The sequence below is a fragment of the Gopherus flavomarginatus genome, chromosome 1 (assembly GCF_025201925.1).
Source record: "Gopherus flavomarginatus isolate rGopFla2 chromosome 1, rGopFla2.mat.asm, whole genome shotgun sequence".
In the NCBI taxonomy this organism is placed as follows: Eukaryota; Metazoa; Chordata; order Testudines; family Testudinidae; genus Gopherus; species Gopherus flavomarginatus.
In genome coordinates, this window is record NC_066617.1 from 3,036,357 (window position 1) to 3,057,898 (window position 21,542).

Sequence of the window (21,542 nt, forward strand, 5' to 3'; positions counted from 1 at the left end):
CAAATTCTAGGCAGGACTAACTATTTTTAGATACCATCAAGGAGGGATTGACTCAGGGAGTCATTCCCATTTTTGCCTTTGCGTTCCCGGCCAACCTCAGCCAGGGGCACCCATGATAGCAGCAGACAGTACAGAACGACAGATAACCATCACCTCATTGCCAATTTACAATGGCAGCAGACGGTACAGAATGACTGATAACCGTCTCTGCTATCATGCAAAAGCAAATGAATGCTGCTGTGTAGCGCTACAATATCGCCTCTGTCAGCGGCATCCAGTACACATACGGTAACAGTAAAAAAAAGCTGAACGGGCTCCATGGTTGCCGTGCTGTGGCGTCTGCCAGACCAATCCAGGGAAAGAGGGCGCGAAATGATTGTCTGCCATTGCTTTCCCAGAGGAAGGAATGACTGACGACATTTACCCAGAACCACCCGCGACAAAGATTTTTGCCCCATCAGGCACTGGGCTCTCAACCCAGAATTCCAAGGGGCGGGGGAGACTGCAGGAACTATGGGATAGCTACGGAATAGCTACCCACAGTGCAACGCTCCAGAAATCGACACTAGCCTCGGACCATGGACGCACACCACCGAATTAATGTGCTTAGTGTGGCCGCGTGCACTCGATTTTATACAATCTGTTTTACAAAACCGGTTTATGTAAAATCGGAATAATCCCGTAGTGTAGACATACCCTGAGAAGCAGCTCCAGCCTGAGGGGAAGCACATCACTTCACCTACCTGCATGGCACACTTTGCCCTGTGGGTGTCTGGCAGCCCCCTAGCCACTACTCACCTTTTCCAAGGTACACCATGCCGTACTCCCGGCCTTGTGGGGTCTTGTACTCCACAGTGAAGCACACCTCCTTCCCAATGAGCTTCTTTCGCAGGAACTCACGAGCTGGAAATCCCCAGGGCTGGGGGGGGGGGGGGAAGAACAGAAAACTTAGTCACTGGAGGTCAAAGTGGGCACCAGACCCTAAGGGTTCCCCTTCCACTGCTGGACAGTGCATAGAGATCTCATAGGCGGGCAGTGTTGCCTAGTAAACAGATCACTGGATTGGGACTCAGGAGATATGGATCTTAGTCTCACCTTCAAGACTGGCTTACTGGGTAAACCTGGGCAAGTTACTCAGTTTCCTCATCTGTAAAATGGGGTCAATGATACTGACCCACTTCATACGGGGACCTGCTGATGAAAAGAGTTACGTAGGAGCCAAGTGTTCTCTTGGCTAGGCAGCATTTCACTGCTCCTGCAGGAGACCCCAGTGATGCCACCTGCAGTTCGGTGGTTTGCAAGCGAAAGATACCAGGAGGCATCTGTGGGAAAGTAGGTCTGTCCAGCACTGACAGGTCAGGAGCAGCCCCAGTTAGAAGACAACATTTACTCATGAAAGCTCATGCTCCAAAATGTCTGTTAGTCTATAAGGAATCACAAGACTCTTTGCAACATTTAAACTATTGCTGTCCTCTTGATCTGCTCCAAATTAGTCAGGGTCACAACCACTCCCCAGGCAACAATGAATACTGTCCAGATAGTCTCAGCAGGGAAAACAGAGACCATGCCTAGAGCCTCCGGCTGGCGACAGCTCCTCTCTATTCTCTCAACTCGCATACATGCAGCCAGAGGAAATGATGGATTGCAGACCCTCACAGTAAGAATACAGCTGTGGAATCGCCTGCCCAAGGCACAGGGGGAAGCCTCAACACTAGACAATTAAAGTTGGACCAAACAGTGCCAAACATGCTAAGGAGCAATCTTTCCCTGGCCTGGGGATGGGGGTCCAGATGAGCTAAGGGTTATTTCCTGTCTAATGTTCTATGGTAGTTTGTACGCCCACACTGCCTCATCAAGGGGATCTGAGCTCTACTCTCCCTGCCCCAGTCCTATGCCCCAGCCACACAAAGGCTGCAAGGGCAGAAACTCAGCATTACAACGTGATTGCAGGGTCAGGCAAGCAGAGAAAACAGACTGGGGAGAAGAATGTTCTAGCCACCGACAATTAGCTGAACTGACAGGTGTGATTTTATAAAGCAGGAGATACGTATACAGTTCAGCAAAATGTTCAGGAGACCATCTCCTCAGGGAGAGTCTCATTGCAAGGAGACCTGCAGTTTACGGGAGTTCTATACTGCACCTAACACAGGGAGGGAGGTTGGCCCAGCTTTGGCTTAGTTCTAACTCCACCACCTCTATCCAAAAGAGGACATGAGGCAAGTTTACTACCACTCAGTGAGCAATCAGCACATGCCACAGCCATTAATGCAGCGTTTCTCAAATGTGGCCACTGTGGCTGCATGCAGCCACAGCCCCCTGGACTTTTTTTTTTGAGGTGGGGAGGCCACAAAGAAGCAGCCCTTTCCTGCTGCTCCTGGATACACTGCCATGGTGTTGATTGCTGGGGCCACCAGCAGTGGCTGGGCACGGCTCCCCCTGTGGAGACACCTGGAGCACAATGCTGGAGGACCAGGCAGCCAGTGAGTTTCCCACCTTCCCAGGGGCGATGAGGTTCAGGCTTTAGGTTTCAGCCCTGGGGTGGCAAGACAGCAGGGCGGCAGGCTCTGGCCACACTGCTTCGGACTCCAGCCCTCTACTGCCTCCCCCAACCCACCTGCATTGCCCCTGGCCCCCACTGCCTCTCCAGTCCCACACATCTGGGGCTTAATTTGTCCCTAGACTTGTTGACAGGGCTGAGTAAGTCTGCTGTGAATAATGATACCGGTATATTTATTAATGTAACTTGTCACAACAGACTTACTAGCTAGCAACAAATAAATTACAGTGATTTAACTGTGTCTATGGGCATATTTATTTGTTTTTCCTGAAGTTAAGTATTTTAGGAAAAAGTGTGAGAGCAGCCACTAGCAAGAGTTGGTGGCCACACTGAGGCCACCAAAAAATTGTGCACTAAGAATCCCTGCATTAATGGAAGCAACCAGCTACTCATCCAAGAAACTGATTGGTCACATGACCCCAAAAGCAAGTCCCTGAACCTTTGTTCTGTTCCCTGCAAATCAACACAAAGTGCTTAGATCCAGACCTTACACATGCTGATATCCAACTGCTGCAAATACTCAGCATTTCAGAGCAGAAGGGACCATCATGATCCTCCAGTCTGATCTCCTGCACAGAGCAGAGAATCCACACAGCGATTCCTCTACTCTAAGGTATGTCTCCCCTACCAGGGAAGAACACAGTCTGGGCCCTTTTCTGGTCCGATATGTTATTTCAACAGGATGTGACCAGAACTCTATCTTCCGAGAACAACTCACATATCAGGACCAGAAAGACAAGAAGTCAGAAGTGAGATGTCTCTTCAAACTGGTTTAGGATAGCCCTTCATTCATTATATACATTGGCTCGCATGCCTACTTAAGACACCTTCAGGGCAACATTTACTTAACCACTAAGATGTTCTGAGCTAATTTTTCAGTATTATCCCCAGCCTCACCTCCCCATTTGCTTTGAAATGGGACATGAGGACACTCTGCCAAATATTGTTCCCTAAGATGGTGCATTATCGCAGGGAAAAAGTCCTCAATTTTAGAGCTGGGCAGGAAACAGTTTTCTTTTCCCATGAATTTGAAAAGAAATTCCCATCCCCAAATCAGGACAAGTCAAAATCTAGACTCTTTGCAAGCCAAACATCCAAAAGAAATTCTGATCAAGTCAACTGTAATGTTTCATTTTGATTAAAGCTTAATTTTGAAACTTCTGAAGTTTTTCAAAATTTTCCTATGCATTGAAATTGACCCTTTCCTGCACAGGGTTTTGGTTTGAATGAATCAGTGTTTTCCAATAATGTCCAGACTCTCAAAAATTCCCAAACAGTTCTATTTATTCTTCAAACAAACAAGCAGTAACAGGTGAAGCAACTTGCACAGGTTAACAGTTGATCAGCATCTGAACTGCACATAGAACCCAACAACTACACCGAAAACACTGCACCTCACTCTGGATTGAAAAGCTCTAATTTCACCCTAGCTTTCACCTGCTATCAATGTGCCAGCTGCAATCACAGCCACTGACACCCAGCCTCAGACAGGAACACCATGTTCTGGAGGATGCTGGGGAGTTCCTTTCCCTCACTCTTCCACCAGTGGAAGATCAGGGCTGTGCCAAGTTCAGCACTGACACCAATGTCCTGCAATTAATATGCAGGCCTGAAAGTGAGTGTTACACTGCTCACATAGCGTACCCTGCTAATTCATCTGCAGTGAGATCCTCCAGTCGATATCCACTGTCTAAACTCCTTAGAGAACACTAGGCTACTGTATCCTACCAGTATCAGTTCGGACACTGGAGGGAACCCAGAGCTGAGAAACTGTATCCAGAATACTACATAAAATCTTGAGTTACAGGACCCTCAATCTCAGGAGAGAATGTAATGGAACATATAGCCCTGGATAACACAACCATGACCCGGCCGCGTCTCTGTGCTCCCTCACTCGGCACTAAAAAATGCCCTGCACTCAAACATGGCCAGTTTGAGTGTCTGCAGCCAGAACAAGGGGGGCAAGGGGGAAGGGCTGCATTAATACCTGCCCTTTGGAGGAGGAAGCAATAGGCCTGGTTTTGAGGAACTTTTAAATCCTCTATATTTAGCCCTCGAGCAAAGCAGCGAGTCAAAGGTAGCTCAGAGTCTGCTGGGTTGAGTTAGCATGCTGCAGCTTGTGTCATGCTTAAGACTGAAGCAGAAGACTACGGTAATGATACGTCTTAGCCTTGCAGCTGAAATTAGCTTCTCTCAGCATAGGTCTACGTAAGGTCTATAGACATTTTGTGCTGGTGATCCTGGGGGGCAAAAGAAGGCAGCTGGAGTCCTATTTATTCCCCAATGGTGCGCTGCAGAGCCAGCACCTATTCCCCATACCCAACCAAGGCTGCACGTTAGCATGGAAGATTTACCTGGGGCAGTGGAGGGGAAGCTCACTGCTACACTACATGGTTACTCAAATACAGAATCTGTTCATTTTAAACCAGTGAATTTAGACGGAGAGCAACACCTGCCTGCCTAGCTAAAGAGGGATCTGAGTTGTGAGTAAAACCTTCTGGGCTGGGCGATTGTGAATTAATCTTTTCACACGCCCTCTCAGAGAATTCTCATTTCCCTTCCCCTGTCTCCAGTGTGACCCATTTGACTGCAAGGCTAAGCAGGGCTGGGCCTGGTCACTAGTTGGATAGCTAGCACAGAGGCTGAAGGAAGAAGCCCTGTGGTTTCTATAGGTGGCACTTTCTGCTCCCTCTGAGCAGGCACTCAAGCCAGCTGGCAACACAGCACCAGATGAGAACAATTAACTGTGCTCTTCTGTTTCAGCTAGAGAAATGTAAAAGCAAAACAAGGCTGCAAGTAAGAACCTGTCCAGGACTCTGTGCCTGATCCCCAATTCATAGCGCCTCCTACCACCATACTGGGGCATTAGGTCAGCACATAAGGGAGAGCACCAGAGCACTGGGGCTTTAGGATCAGATTCCAGCCCACTGTGCAGCACAGCACCCCCTAGTGCCACATCTTGGCATTGGGTCTGCACTGACCCCCCCAAGCAAGGAGCACCACCTTATGGATCAAGTTATGCTGGTCCAAGACAGAGGACTTGCTATACTGAGCAGTGCAAAAAAATCACTGCTGGCTTGAGGTTTACTTTTGGGCGATCTGCCAGGGCTAGGCAGTATTTGGGTGGCAACCACATTAGGTTATCTCCCTGATTTATTCTAAATGAAGCTCCTGGCCACAGTACTAGGTGCTCTGAGCATAAGGAGTTAAATGCAGTCCAGCCTTATGCACCAGCCCCTTGGCCAGCAAGGAGACACTTACCTCATCAGGGGTATCCTTGGCATCTGGCTGTCCTGCAGCAGCCCGGCGGGCAAGGTTTCCAGCACGGATATTGCTGAGGTTGATCTGCCTCTCAGGAGGGGGCCCCCCACGGGGCTGCCCTCGGACAATGATGGCACAGCCCGAGAGGACCTGCAGGGAGACGGAGAACATTAGCACTCCAATAGCAAAGTTAAACCTTTGGAGAAGCATCCAGTGTGATGCTCTATTCCACTCCATCCCTGTCTCCCCACCTTGGGCCTTGTGCTAACAGTGACCTGTGCTCCCAACACTGACTGCCCAAGGGATCCTACTTACAGATCTGGAGTTGCATTTCCGCTGTAATGGGCCCTTGATTGTCAAATTCACGCCCCTCAGTTCCTGTATCTAGGCTGTATTCCTGGCACACATCATTATGTTCAAGCATCATTCTCCACGCTTCCTAACAGCACCTTCAAAATTTCCCCATGTGCATAGGGGTGTTTTCACAATAGCCACTGCTGGCCCCAACTTCCATTCCCTCCCACACCCTCTCCTGGCTGCACCCCCTCAAAGCTCGCCGACTGCGGGAGATCGAGTTCTGTCAACGCCAAACTCTTCAGACCCATCCTCACTGAGTGAGGCAGACACTGGAGTTCATCCACATGCGGAATTCTGATAGAACTTCGCACTTCTGCTGCAACACTGGATTTTCAAGTCCACAAAAATGGACAATGTACCTGAGCCCCAAGGGACAGCAGTTTGATCTGACTCTGCTGAACAGCACCCTGGGACCCTGGACTACAGGGCTCCATGTATATCCTAGCACTAGGCCTCCGCAGTACAATCAGCTGCGCCCACTTCCAGCCACTGTGCAGATAGTAGGAAGTGTGTCTGCTGCGCAAGAGGGTACCAGCCCCATCTGGAGAGATGTCAGTAGGCAGGAGAAGTGAGCAAATCATGGCACATAGCTGGCCCCGCTATGACAGAAAGGAGTGGGCCAGGGCCTAGCTGCCAGACCCAGAACACTGCCAGCGAGCAGAGATGCGGTGAGGTTTAGCCAGAAATTGTATGACCAGCTTCACTGGAGCCACCAGGTCAGCCAGCTGCAGATGGAACAGATTCAGGAATAAGAGCACAAATGCCAGATTGAAGTGGAGGTAGCAAGCTGTTCTCCAAGCATCTACAGCAGTGAGCAAGCAGACATGCAGAGCAGCAAGGCTGGCAGGTTCAAACTGCCAGGGTGTGACATTAACAGGACTCCCTGCCCATTCCCCAGCAAGGCACTGCATAAGACGCTCTCACCACAGCCAGCAGTAGTGAGCACCCCAGCACCCAAGGTTTGTTTGCCACTGGAGCTTTCTGCGGGCCAGAGAAACAAGCTCAAGTGGAGCTCAGCAGAGCTCAGTCCCTGGGCCTCCAGCTATCAAGTTACTCACATGTGGCACTTGCAAGCCTTGCCTACAGCCAGGGCGGGTGGCCAGCAAGCTGTGCAGTGGCACCACTGCTGACCCCTAGTGCAAACTAGGGCAAGGCAGGGTTTGCACTTCACATCGCGGCCCCTTTATGCCTGTAATCCCCAGAGCAATGCACCCAGCTCCCTTCTCTTCACACCCCACTTCCAGCAGCCCTTCATGCCCTCTCACTACTAAGCTCACGCCATGCCTTACTCAAGGTTAGGTTTCGTCAGGTGTCTGGTTTTTCGTTAAAAGTCAGGTCAGCAGCACAGCAGGGCTAAGGCAAGTTCCCTGCCTGGTATGGCTCCAGGCAGCTCCTGGAAGCAGAGACATGTCTCCCCTCCAGCTCCTATGCATAAGGGCAGCCAGGGACATGCTGCCCCACTGCAAGCACCGGCTCTGCAGCTCCCATTGGCTGGAAGCCACAGCCAATGGGAGTTGTGAGGGTGGCACATGCAGATGGGGCAGCACACAGAGCCACCTGGCTATGCCGCCGCGTAGGAGTCAGAAGGAGGACATGGCAGGAACTTCTTGAGGTAAGTGCTGCCCAGACCCTGCACCACTGACCCACCCACTGCCCCAGCGCTGATCCCACTCCCATCCACCAAATCCCTCAACCCCAGCCCTGAGAACCCTCCTAACACCCCAAACTCATCCCCAGCCCCACCCCAGAGCCTGAACCCCCAGTCAGAATCTCACCCCCCCACCCCTCTGCCCCATCTCCCAGCCCTGATCCCCTTCCTGCACTCTGAACCCGTCAGCCCCAGCCCAGAGCCCCCTCTTTCACCACAAATTCCTCATCCCCAGCTGCACCCAAAAGTCTTCACCCCCAGCTGGAGCCCTCACCACAACCCTCCTCCCCAGCCAAAGCCCTCATTTCTCGCCCCACCCCAGAATCCACAATCCCAGCCCAGGGCCTGTACCCCTTCCTGCACCCCAACCTCCTGCCTCAGCCCGGAGCCCCCTCCCATACTCCGAACCCCTCAGCTCCACCCCCAGCCTGGAGTCCCCTCCTGCACCCCAAGCCCCTTATCCCTGGCCCCTTCCCGGAACTCACCACCCAGCCGGAGCCCTCACCCCCTCCTACAGCCCAGCCCCCGAGCCAGCCCTGTGAAAATGAGTGAGTGCGTGCGGACAGAGCGAGCGACGGAGAGGGAGGGAGAGGATGGAGTGAGTGGGTCAGGACAAGGGTATTCAGTTTTGTAGCAGTAGAAAGTTGGCAACCCTATCCAAGATCTGTTCCTGTTGGTGATCTATTTCATCTGAAACAGTTGGCTCTCCAAGGAAGGGAAGAGGCTTATTCCAATGCACTGAGTAAGTCCACACCACCAGGAGCTGCCCCTGAACACATTAGCAAGGTTGGGCGCTGCTAATGGGAGAATCCTCCCACTTACAGCCAAGGACCTGGAGCATCAGGACTGAGCCCTTGCGGACAATCCCACAGAGAATCCATGCTGCGCTTGGCACAGCAAGGTCTAACAGTCTCAGTTGGCTAGTTCTCCCCAAGCCCACACCCTCAAGAAACAACCCCCAGCACGTGTGCTAGAGCACTCATTCGCCGCAGCCAGATAAGTCCTCCTAGCTAGAGAAGAGAGGTTGTAATGAATGATGTCCAGGCTCTTCCCCTGGAGATTGGCTGAGACATCTGTCTCCCTTGGCAGTTACACACAGGAGAAGCAGCGCAGCCTTGTGGGGCTGAGGAAAGCTGAGCTCCGTCTCCAGCTCTGCCACTGCCCTGCTGGGTGACCCTGGGTGAGTTACTTCACCTCTCCCTGCCTTTGCTCCCCACACCCCTGTTATTTTGTTGCAATAGTCCCTGCTCCTAAGAGTACAATTACTAAATATTTGCACAGGGCTGAGCACAACAGGCCCCGATCTCAGCTGGGGCCTCTATCCTATCTTAGATCAGTTCTTTTACCACACATCATCACAGTATCTGAGCACCATCCACTTGTGCATTAAACATGACTCACATTTGCCACGTGTTTGTTCTTGGTGCCGCCGTAATCCAAATACTACAGGCTTCGCTGCAGGCCAATTGCAAGAGCAGTGCCATCACCATGTGTGGGGCCAACAAGCAGGATGGATGTAGCAAAAAAAACATTTAAACAGCCCAAAGCCCAAAACTTCCCAAGCAGATGAGGGGCAACACAGAGGAAGGGCACTGCCAGCCACACTGACATTGAACACCAATCTTTCACCAGGAATATTCAGATCATGCACAGCTGGTGAGGAGAGAAAACCCAGCACTTCAAAAGAGTTTTGCTCACTGAGCAGGGCCTGCTGGGAAGGACTGTGACCACCTCATTAGACTTGGGGCCTGGATTCCCTAGATGTTGGGTTTGTGGGGAGGCAGCATGATTAGCCCCAAGAGGAGAGAGCATCCCTGAGCAGTAACTCTGAGCACACCCCAAAGAGCCCAGGTCAAGCCACCCTGGCTGAAGGATGACCAAGAAGCAAAGCTTGTGTGATACCAGAGATCCCTGAATATCTGGTATGAAGAACCACCCGTTCGTCTTGCCTGCCCCATGATGCAGTGCTACCTGGAGGACTGGATTTCCATGCAATAGCCAGGCTGGAAAGGCATTTCCAGACTTCAAAGGGAGCTGCATCTAGTCCTGCTTGGACCCAGGGAGAAGGCTCACCAAGGAATGACCCACAAATTCTGATTGATACATGCAATCTGCTGCTTTATCTACAGTTTAATTCTCAGTACAGAAAAAATCCCAGGAGAAACCTGCCAATAGAGAAAGCAGGAGGAGCTGAGAGATAAGCATGCTCAGCAACAGGCAATTAACTAGCATCCTGCTCCTCAAGCAGGGACAGGATTGGTGCAGCATCTAAACTAGAGCACTGCCAGAGGAGCCACTCCATGTAGCCTTTAGCTTTGACTGAAGTTCTCCTTGCTTCTACAGCTGAGAGTAGAGACCAGCTAGGCCAGGGGAGTATGGAAGGATCATTTCACCCAAGCAGCTAACCCAGGAATAGAGCATCCACAGCCTATCCTACTGAGTGGCCTCGATACTCCTCCAGTCACCCAGCAGGTTTGAGATAATATGGCAGAAGCCCAGTGCCCTGTAGCCCCTAAGGCACCCCATCAGCACAAGTGGCTCTGCAAGCCACAGCGCGATGGAAAAGCACTAGCAAAGCAAACCGAATGGGCACATGGAGGAGGATGCAAGTACCGTGCATGAAAAGCTTCAGTACCAGCAGGACATTTTGCTGGTGCCAGGTGTACCCCTCTGCTAACTGGATCCAGGACCGTAGAGCGCTGGAAATGTTACTATAATTTGTCTGCCCAGAGACAGTGCCTTCTCAGCTGGCTGTGCACTTGGGACAGCTGTCATCATTTTGGCTGCGTGGGATCCTCCAGCACCAACACAAACTTGACCTTCAGACCCAAGATTGCTGGCCTCAGTTATCTCCCTCCTCAGAACAACTGGTCACCTGCCTGTGCTGTACTTTCTGCTCTGCTGACTCCTATACCCTCAACAAGCACAGCCCCCATCCAGCTGCAATCACAAGGGATGCAACAGAGCCAAGGAGGGGGACCTGCACATCAGGCCACAGGGAACCTTTTTGGATACCATGGAACCTGGCTTGAAAAATTCATTCCTTCTCCTACCAAGTGGGATGCCTAAGCCATCAGTTTCTGCAGGAACTAAGATTTCATTCTGAAATATACATTTTAGCCTATATGTTTGTGATCCAATGCAATGCTGCCTTCTTTAGTCTGCATGCACCTCTAGTGCCTCTGTCACTGCTCCCTGCGCCGGTCAGATTCACTGCCACTTTCTAGAATCCTGTGGAACTCTGTACAACACACATTAGCGCAACATCAGGGGAGAACTAAATGCAGAAGAATCAGGAGTGTCACCTCCTGGTAAATGCTTACAGATGGGCAAGGGGTTGACACTACAGTTGCTGCAGACTCCATGACTCTGAACTGCATGGTACGGCTGTAATTTCTCAACTATCTTGTGGCATTAACAATGTCCTGTGCTGGATAAAATACATGGGAATCTCAAGCTGAATAAGTTCTTAAGACATGTTCTTTAAACCACTAATCAGTTACTGGAACCAGTTATAAATGGCGAATAGAGGGATCAAAGGAAGCAGCCTGGTCTCACTGATTCTCAGGAGCACTCTGATCTGCTGATGTACGTACAAGCAGTCTGGGAGCCAACTGCCCACAAGATGTACTGAACATTAGGAAGGCAAAACTGCCAGCACCCCTATAGGGGGAAAGAGGAGTGACATCACCTCCCAAGAGCCCAGAGAGGACAATGAGGCCAAGAAGGGTGCGCAGGAATACAACTACCTAGCCAGGTGAGGTGATGGCACAGCCTTGCCTGTTAAGTCAGCTCTCTGGCTAGTAGATGGAGAATATTTCAAGCCTATAGTTCAGAGAAAATTCCTTTGCCATCCAGGCACCCATAAACCAGATCTGCTGAGCTCTACAAGAGACTGTCCTGTTCTCACAGCATGCCACAGCACTGAGGAGGACAGCTGCCATGTTCGGATGAATTACAGCCCAAATATTCCATTCACAGAACATCCAGTGTCCTGAACCAATGTAAGAAGTGGATGCTTTTCACCTTGTTTTCAGACTGCTCTTTGCCTTTCCCCAATTGCCTTGAATCCAAATGCAAAAAGCAAACTCCAGGCCAGTCTCCTGGCTAATGGGAGACTACAGTCACCTGGCAGGCTGCCAAGAGAGCAGAGATCTAATCTAACAGGTGAGCTCTCCCCTCCCTCCAGGAAAGCTGGATGTACACTGGACTACAGAGCCACGCTTTCACATGGGATTGCACTGAGTCTGTAAGGAGGAGGGCTGTCTGGCAGCAAACAGAGCCGATCGAGCCCAGACAGGGAGTGGAGATGTTCTCTGGAGGAGAATGCATGCTCTCCAATGCTGGAGCACAGACAGGCAGCATGAACCCTTCAATACCATAGTTAGGGTCCGGGGTAGGAGTGCGTCTAAGGTGCAAGACATGCAGAGAATGCAGTTGCTTGCATCGGTCAGCACATACTCCTCTGGGCTGTGTCAGACCCAGCAGAAAGGAGGCAGCGGCTATGGTGGGGCGGGATACTCCTGCCTCAAAGAGGGACATATTCCCCTCCCCCTGGGCATCACTCACCACAGCCAGAGCATTCATCCATCAAGTCCTGTGTCCCCACCCTCACACATTAGCCTTCCTCTAAAGCAGCAGATGTGGGCAACCTCCACCTCCTCTAGTTATGCTCACCAGCAAGGTCATCAGGACATAACCTGAAAGGGCTGCCATCCAAAAACAGGCATTTCCAGAGGCAACTTCAGTTTCTCCTCCCTGGAGTTCTCCAAGCGCTTATCCATCCACCACCCTGTTCTGACCCAATCGAGGATGGGTACCATCCTCTAGCCACAAATGACGATTCCCCTCCTCTCCCCCCTCAGCAGTGGACATATCTCTGCAGCAAGTGCAGCCTTGGCAGGCAAGGCGCCCAGCTGGAGTCCCAAACTCAGTCCCCAGCATGCATGGTCCCATATTACACAAACACTACCCAACACCCAGATGCATGCTTAACCCCACCCCACATCACTGCCAGGCTGGTGAGAGGAGCCATTTGGCCTCAGCTCTAGTAGCAGGGTGGAAAGCTGTCCCCACTCATAACTCCAGATGGGAGCTGGAGTAACAGCAACACAGCTGCAGATGCAGTGCCACCCCCTACAAGATTCTGTTGGGATTCAAGAGCTCATTCCAGAATACGCCTAGAGCATGTCTCCACCTGGATTATAAAAACCACCCCCTCTTCTGCACAGGAAAGGGGAGGGTAAGCCACACTGCAGTTATAAATAAGGAAGAACCCAGCCTCCTATGGGTAGTGTTCCCTCTAATTTCCCCCAAGCATATGTGGAATGAATTTTGTTGTGTGCACCAATATGGAGTTGTCACTCAACAAACTTCATGTGGTGGGCGTGGGGCTGAGGGGTTTGCAGTGTGGGAGGGGGCTCAGGACTGGGGCAGAGGGTTGGGGTCCAGGGGGGGTGAGGGTTCCAGCTGGGGGGGTGCAGCTCTGGGGTAAGGCCAGGGATGAGGGGTTTGGGGTGCAGGGTGCCAGGGGCTATGGCAGGTAGAGAAGACTCCCACAGCAGCACCTGGGCTGGGGAGAGGCAACTCTCCACCGGCAGGTCCAGGCTGGGGCCAGTGGAGAGAGGCACCTCACCCCACCACAGCAGATCCATGCTGGGGGAGAGGCATCTCTGCCCACGGCAGCTCTGAGCCCCTGCACAGGGCTTAATAGGCAGCTGCGCAGCTCAGAAGGAACTTAGCCTACAGGTGTTTAGCTCCAAATACACACTTGCCATGCGCCCCCACCCCGCTCCTGCAGTGATTTGAAACCAATGCACTAGTAAGGCTAGGGCTCTGCTACACTGACCTGACTGTCAGGTGACGGGGGAGGAGTTTGCCCTGCAGCACAGACAGGGCCAGAGGTGTTTCAAGTGTGCTGCAGAACTGCGCTGGGTCCTCACTCAAGCCTAAGGCTGCAACAGCTCAGAACTAATGGCAGAACACTACATCTCATATACACTTCAAGATGAAGCCCTCGGCTGCAGCCAGATACCCCTCCATATAGTGGTAGTTTCTACAAGGGAGCTAGGACAGTAATTGCTTCCCATGTGCTGTAATCTGGATGCTCTCCACGCAGTGGTGCTAGTGGGAGAGTTAAAACCAAGGTCCTGAGCACTTGGCGTTGACGGACTGTCGAAGCTGATAGTTGTTACACATTTTCAGATTAATAAGCCACTCAAAACAGGAATGTGCTGGGGGATCCGCCAGTGAAAGAGGGAGAGAGGAAAAAGAATGGCCCACAAGGCCAATGGAAAAGAGACCCTCCCTCTCACACACATTGCTGGGAAACGTTGCCAGCTCCATAAATTACGGTAACAAGAACAATCTGACCAACGTGGACAGCAAACAAAAGGCTTTCCATGATTCTGGTCTAGTTAGTCTCAACCCAATTCTCCCCAAGACTGTGACCCACCCATTTATCACACTACTGTCTCTGCACAGTAAAGTATCAGAGGGGTAGTCATGTTAGTCTGGATCTGTAAAAAGCAACGAAGAGTCCTGTGGCACCTTAAAGACTAACAGATGTATTTGAGCTTAAGCTTTTGTGGGTGAATGCCCACTTCGTCAGCTGGAGAACAAAGTTTGGCCACCTGCCAGCCCAGTCAGGGATTAGCTGGGATTCCGGGGGTCACACATTTCCCATTTTCTAAAGGTTATTAGCTAGCTACCATGGTGATAGATGCTATTAAAAGCCACAATGCCCGAGTCATGTTTCAAGCTGAACAATAACTTCCTGCTTCCATAAAATTCCCACTGTGGCTTAAACTGGAGACAACATTCCTTACTTCCTAACCTAAAGAGAGGTGAAGGGTTGCTGTGCTCTGTTAAACAGCTCGTGTTCCACCCCAGACATGGTTGCAATGATCCTTTGCTAAAGGCTTTTGGGATCTAGGAGAAAAAGTGACGCAATGTAACTGATTTACTGGGAACTGAATCCTCATTCCACTCTGACTGAGGGCTCGGTTCAGCTTTTAACATTATACACAAGGTACCAGGGAAAGTGTGGCAAGTTTCTCTGCACTCGAGAATACTGCCTCCTGTGTTCAGGAGCATATCACTGTGCCCAGCTGAACAGCAGATAGATGGTACACACCAGATAACTGGTCCCAAACATTCCTACCTGGAGATCATTTGTATTGCACATGGCACCAGGCATCGCTAAATTCGATTGGTTATTTGTCATACAGTAGATCATATAAATGAAATAAATTCACACTACAAACTACTGGAAATTGAGTTTCACTTTAAGCCTGAAAGTAAATTATACATACAGATCAATCCTGTTACAAAGACCTCAGTGCTCAACAATTAAGGACTCTGACGTTACATAGTTGTAATTACCTTTAATCTTTAATTTACAGGGCACAAGGAAAGTCAGATGCTGGTAATTGGATAGAACAGTTAACAACACCCCCCAAGTGTTCTGGGAAATTATTAGGGTTCTCTGATGAGGGGAAGAGGCAGCTGCTGTTAGCAGGTGAAGCCTTGAATCTGATGGTTCTGGGGGATTTCAGTAAGAGGTCCAGATAGCCCAGCTCCCTAAAAACTGGCATATCTGGTCATAGGAGGGTCACTCCAGCACAATCGAAGGGCAGCCAGAAGACACCTCCAGCTGCCAGCGTAGGTGCCACCAGACTCCCCCTGCTGTGATACTGGTCCCTTGGAATTGTCAGCAGCTGCTATCAACTTAACAACTTTTAGGCTCCTCTAACTTACACTAGAGACTGGTCCAGGATCAGTGCAGCACAAAGTGAGCCTTTGATCCCACCCTGGGCATTCCTTCATTACAGCTGGGGACCTCACCCAGAGATTTTACAGGACTGGGGCAAATTGGACCTGACAGTTCAGACTACACAGCCTCTGCTAGGGCAGCAGTTTAACTCTTTTCACCAGCACTGGAGATAGCAAGGTTTGTCTTTTCACACAGCATGCAATAAAATCCATACCACTGTCCCACACCCGCTAGTCACCCTTACACTCAGCACTCATGCATCTGACTTTATAACCCAGGCACGAGGTCAACTATCAGCCAGGCAAAGAGCTAAAACAGGGGTGGCCAACCTGAGCCTGAGAAGGAGCCAGAATTTACCAATGTACATTGCCAAAGAGCCACAGTAATAAGTCAGTAGCCCCCCAGCTCCCAGTGCCTTCAGCCCACCAGCAGCCCCTCCAATCAGCGTCCTCCCCACAATCAGCTGTTTCATGGCATGCAGGAGGCTCTGGAGGGAGAGGGAGGAGCAAGGGCACAGCAGGCTCAGGGGAGGGGGTGGGAAGGGCCAGTTGCACAGCCAGGGGTTGAGCAGTGAGCACCCCCACACACTGGAAAGTTGGCATCTGTAGCTCCAGCCACACATTAACTTCTGAAGAGCCGCATGTGGCTCCAGAGCCACAGGTTGGCCACCCCTCAGCTAAAACGTTCAGCAGGCTCAAACTGCCAAGAGCATGATGGGAAAGAAAGCCATGAAAGCAAGATATGGGCACAAAGGGGCATATGTAGAAGGGAGGGGAAGCTAGCAAAGAGGCAGAGGAAACCCACATTGTAAAACAAGTCAAATGGTGCATTTAAAAACTGACACCATGGGAAGGCAGAGGTATCTCCAGTCACCAGGCGTTCCACGTTTACACAAAAACAACCAGGAGTCCTTGTAGCACCTTAGAGACTAACAAATTTATCTGGGCATAATCAGATGAAGTGGGTTTTAGCCCACGAAAGCTTATACCCAAATCAATGTTAGTCAGTCTCTAAGGTGCCACAAGGAGGACTCCTTGTTTTTGCTGATACAGATGAACACAGCTACCCCTCTGAAACATTTACACAGCAGCTGTAGCCACCCACAATCTGGCTCAAAATGAGGGTCTCATCTGAGGTGCAAACTAACTACCATCATTCCTATAGCTTTTCTATATATTCCTATGCACAGAGCTTTAAAGACAAATTACGTTCCTGCCCCAAGTTGCTGATTTCACACATTTAGTGAGTTCAGCACCAGAAGGCTAGCCAGAATTTGCATTTAATTGTTTTCAAGATCCCAGATGGCCTCTCCCAGGGGGAAGTGCCACTTAACCTGTTGCTAGACATTAGTAGTCTGTTTGCCCTGACTGTTCATGTCTGCACATAGCAAAAAGCGAAACCTGACAAGGTGGCTAGAAGTTGCTGAAACGCATCACATACTACATGCTCGGACCTGTTAGAACAGACTATTTTTTTGGCAAGAAAGCAAGTATACCACCTTGGCCATTTGGTTTCTCTTTCAGCACCGGATTGAAAGAGCAGCTGGAACTCAGCCATTTTCAAGTGGATTGCAACATCCAGGACACAGTACTGGAATTACTGAGCAGAACAGGAGCAAAGTCCTGAAAAGACCACTCAGCAGACGTACTTGCCCTTCCCTAGGTGGAATCCATGCTAGGAACCAAGAATCCTCAGTTCAAACCAAGTATTCCAAGATGGAACAGCTGACTTGTCTTTAGCAAGTCACCTCGACTTTGCAAACATGCAAGAGATTTTATAAGGGCCCAAGATGAATCAGCAGGCTGTCTCCAGCTGTATCACCTGTCATTTATGCAAAAAGGCAACAGGAAAAAGAAACCAACCATCAATCCTATCTAATCAGCGATGAATCGTTCTATTTGAGCTATGAAGCAAGCCTCAAGCAACACTGTGCAAGATGCAGAGTACACAGGAGACTAGTAGCAGACAGTGCAACTCCATGAGGGTAATTACTCCTTCCAGCTCTACACCAGACAGTGTCTGGGCACACAGTAAAGATCCAACCACATCCCTCACCTCCCAGACATACCAGGAATCTGTCTACTCGTACTGACCTGAGACAGCTGACCTCCAACAGCCACTAACAGGGAAGGTGACCTCTGAGGAACTCATCTGGGATGTTGAGAAGTGTTAGAGATGGCAGCTCATCAACATGAGCTAAGGCAATTCCCTCAGAGTGAGCTCAGCCCCCACGACCCTCACCTCAGGGGAAGACCTGCCCTGGACACCAGCCCTCGACACCCCAGGCAGTTCCCTAGAGAGAAAGCCACAGGGAATGATTGCAAGAGACACCCATCAAGACTCAAGGGGCTGTGGCAGAGGGGAGAAAGCCCAAAGGTGACATGCAGGCTCAGACTAAGATGGAATGTGACTGAATTCAATAGAGTTCCTTCCAGAGGTTCAGGGAACAGGAGTTTTCAGGCAGCAAGACAATATGGTAAAAGAGAAGCAAGAGAGAAAAGTCAGAAAATACCCCTGCAGTTCAGAACAAGATGCCAACTCATTAAAGCGAGGGATCACAGCAATGCAGCAAGCTAGCCTAGTCACCTCTCACGTTCCTCATGCTTTGATTCACATTGTTAGGCTTCTGAGTTACCAATCAAGGTAAAAGGGGCAGCTCAGGCCTAGCAGTTTCAGGCTGTGGGCATCATCAGTTACACTCCAGTCACATTCATAAAGTTTTCACTGCAGCTAGAAGTGCTACGGTTTTACTCTTTAAAAAAAGAAAGCAGCTTCCAATATAACGTAGGACAGCCTGTCTCCATCCAACTCAGCAGGATGCTCTGCAAGCACTGGGGTTGCTCTAAGAGCAGGTCATTTTCTCAAGAAAGCATTGTTACCCGCACACTCTAGGGCATCCCAACTTTAACTGGGTTACACCTTGAGATCCTAGGAACAGGGGTGCCTAAATTATCATTTCCTAGTTCTTAGGGCTCTAGGCTGTGATGCAGTAGGGACTGTCTGTGTGGGGAGTGGGAGAGCAGGGGAGGACTTTAGGGGATGGACGATGCCAGGGCCTGTAACCTGAGCTAGGTAAGGGAGGGGAAAGGTCAACACCTTTGCCCGGGAAGGGGAACAAAGGAAGGGAGTGGCAGGAGGGAAGCAGTTTGAGTTTGGGCTTGGGGCTGTGTGGGCGAAATTCAGGGTATCCTAGCTAGGATCCAAGCACCCTGAAAGCCCAGAAGGACTCGAGGGAGGGGTCCTGACTGTGCCTGCAAGCTCTGCTGTAACCGGTGTTCCTGTTGTCCAATAAACCTTCTGTTTTACTGGCTGGCTAAGAGTCACTGTGGGTCCCAGGAAGAGGGGTGCAGGGCCGGACTCCCCCACACTCCGTGACATAGGCAAAAGGCACCTACACTCTTACCCAGTTCTTACGGCTTAGGACATAATCTTCTGCGGGTTTGTGGGGCCTTTTACCAGTGAAAGAGCCATACACAGTAATGCCCTTAGCCTCTACTTATCAACAGTTACCAAAACAGAATATACATGCTAAGTAAGCATACAATGTGCACCACTCCCCATAAGGCAGACAAGCTTTTCTTGGTGGCCAGTCAGGATTAGGTTGTCCTTGGCTCCAGTATTCTGCACCATGTGGTTGGCATGGTGTTGAGGTCTGGCAGCTCTGATCTTGGGGCTGTCCCTTCGAGTTGGTTCCAAAGAACTTCTTTTTGGACTGTAGTTTATATAGTGAAACTTGAGTCCTGCTTAGCTGTACCATAACCAATCATTGTAAACTACAGTATTTTTCACCAATCCTAGCCCATTACAAAATAATTCTTTAACTAATCAGATCCCAGCACCTTAGCTGAATTAAATCTTGCAAGATTGTTTCTGTTTCATAACTATTCACAGAACCAGAGACCCTACAGATAAACAACAGACGTGGGGACCATAAAGACACCACAAAGTAGTGGGGATTTCACAACCACAACTGTTGATATGTGGTTCCTTGCCAGACAGAATGCCAACAAGAGTTTTCTCTAAACATCTTAAGCTTTGTTTCTTTATCTGGTGGCAGTGGGTGCTGTTTGGAGAGGAGCACCTCCTTAACAGCCTGACAGTACATTGTTTTAGTAAAATTTAGAATGAATGTGAGGGTGTGACTCTCTGCTACTTAGCTCATGGCTGCTGTCTACTGCAGAAAGGCCTCAGACCTTACAGCACAGTCCAGTGGACATGCAGTCAGGTGGATGTGAGTGCTATTCCCAGCTGTGCTGGGACACTCTCTCTGTTACCTGGGATAAGACACTTCACTTCTGAGGCTCAGTTTCCCCATCTGCAAAAGGAACAACACTGACTATCCTTTGTAAAGTGCTTTGCGATCACTGGGTGAGACGTGCTGAGCATTATTACTGTGCATTTTTATTGGGTTTGAGATTCCCACCACAAAAAATGCACAAAGCTGACATCCTAGTTGTCATTCCCACAGCAGCCATCCATCTGCCTCCTTGTGTGTGTAACTATCCAGCTCTCATTACCCGCGCAGCGAGAAGATATGATCTGCCTGCACCTGTGGTTCCAAGAAAGGAATATGCCATGTTGCCTCAGGGGTCAGCTTGTCTTTCACAGAGCCCAGCCTCCACTCCAAATCGTGTATGTTAATAGGCACTTAGCACTGCTACTTTCCTCACATGGGGGCACATCTGCCATACACCAAGCAGGGACAGGACTGGGTGCTCTTTGAGAAGCATCTTCCCCCCTTCTGCCAAGGCTGTGACGTGGGGGCTCCCATACAGGCTAGATATACATGTTTGGGGCCTTTCTATGAGTGCAATGCTCTCAAGGACATTGTTGGAAAAGGCAGAGACCCCACTAGTCTTCCAGGCCTCAGGAGAGCAAACCTGAGTCAGATGTGAGCACAGATTTCTACTGCTCACCTGCGCAGACTGGCCCTGCCATCCCTAAGTGTAAGGAGAAGCCAGGGAGCGGGTGTGAAGTTAGAGCTTTTCCTTGTGTTTCAATCCTGCACCTTCACTGTGCTCACACAGGGACTAGCCGGAGATCTGTGCTCTTCAAGCTTCCCCTCTCCACTTCACGAAACACAGGGGCGACCAGCTTCTCAATCCTGTGCGCTCCACCCACAAAGGAACCTTACTGCTGACCTGCCACCTCTCCCTTGGCAAGGCTGATTACTGGGCCATACCCATTCACCTTCAAGCCTCTCCATTCCTGACATTCACAGACCCCAAATCCACAGTACAGTACAGGGACAAAGACCAAGACTTCTGCTTTATCTTCTGACTCAGTCCAGTTCCCCGTGCCACCCCTTGCAGCCCATGCAGGTCTCCTTCAAAAATCTAGGGCTCCTAGGGTATGTTACCCTGCAGTGCTCCCTTATGCTCTGCTCTCAATCAGCCATTGCAAACAACCTGCCTGCAGTCTCTCAGATCACCTTTGCTAAGTCCCTTAAAACACACATCTTTGCACTCTCTATTAGCTTCTGAAAGTCCTCATTCAACCACAGCACCGTGTGCATTCTTGGCACCCCACATACATGGCAGAGCGTATCCCATGCCCCCTGTATAGCTTTAGCCCACCTGCTGCTCTGTGAGCACCTTCCTCCTTCAGGAATTGGTTCTCAGGAAGCATCTCCTCAAACTCATTTTCTCAGTTTGTCCCGATTAACAAAACAAGAATGCTGTGATTTCCATGGTGTTTCACAGAGTAAGACCAGATTCTCCCCCATTAAAAGGCTAGGATCAGAGAGACCAAAGCAGGCAAACCACAGAACAGCTCAAGTAGAGGAGGGCATGAAACAGGTAGGCCAGGCAGCAGCCCTGGAAACAGTGGCTTTAAGTAGGGATTTGGAGGCCAGAGGATGCTCAAAGAAGGAGATTGTCCCAAGGATAGGGCCCTGCAAAGTCAGAACTCTGAGCCAGGTTACAGTACAATCAGTCTTTGGAAGC

At 50.3% G+C, this 21,542-nt stretch overlaps 1 protein-coding gene across 2 annotated transcripts in view; it reads right to left on the reverse strand.

Moving 5' to 3' along the window:
- The window catches only part of SND1 (staphylococcal nuclease and tudor domain containing 1), a 576,429-nt gene that overhangs the window by 544,775 nt on the left and 10,112 nt on the right, over positions 1–21,542 (reverse strand). For both annotated transcript variants that reach the window (XM_050952703.1, XM_050952694.1), the window contains exons 2-3: positions 5,819–5,968; positions 799–919 (exon numbers count right to left, since the gene is read on the reverse strand). In XM_050952703.1, coding sequence (XP_050808660.1) covers positions 799–919; positions 5,819–5,968 — 271 coding nt within the window. The remainder of the gene's footprint in view (positions 1–798; positions 920–5,818; positions 5,969–21,542) is intronic.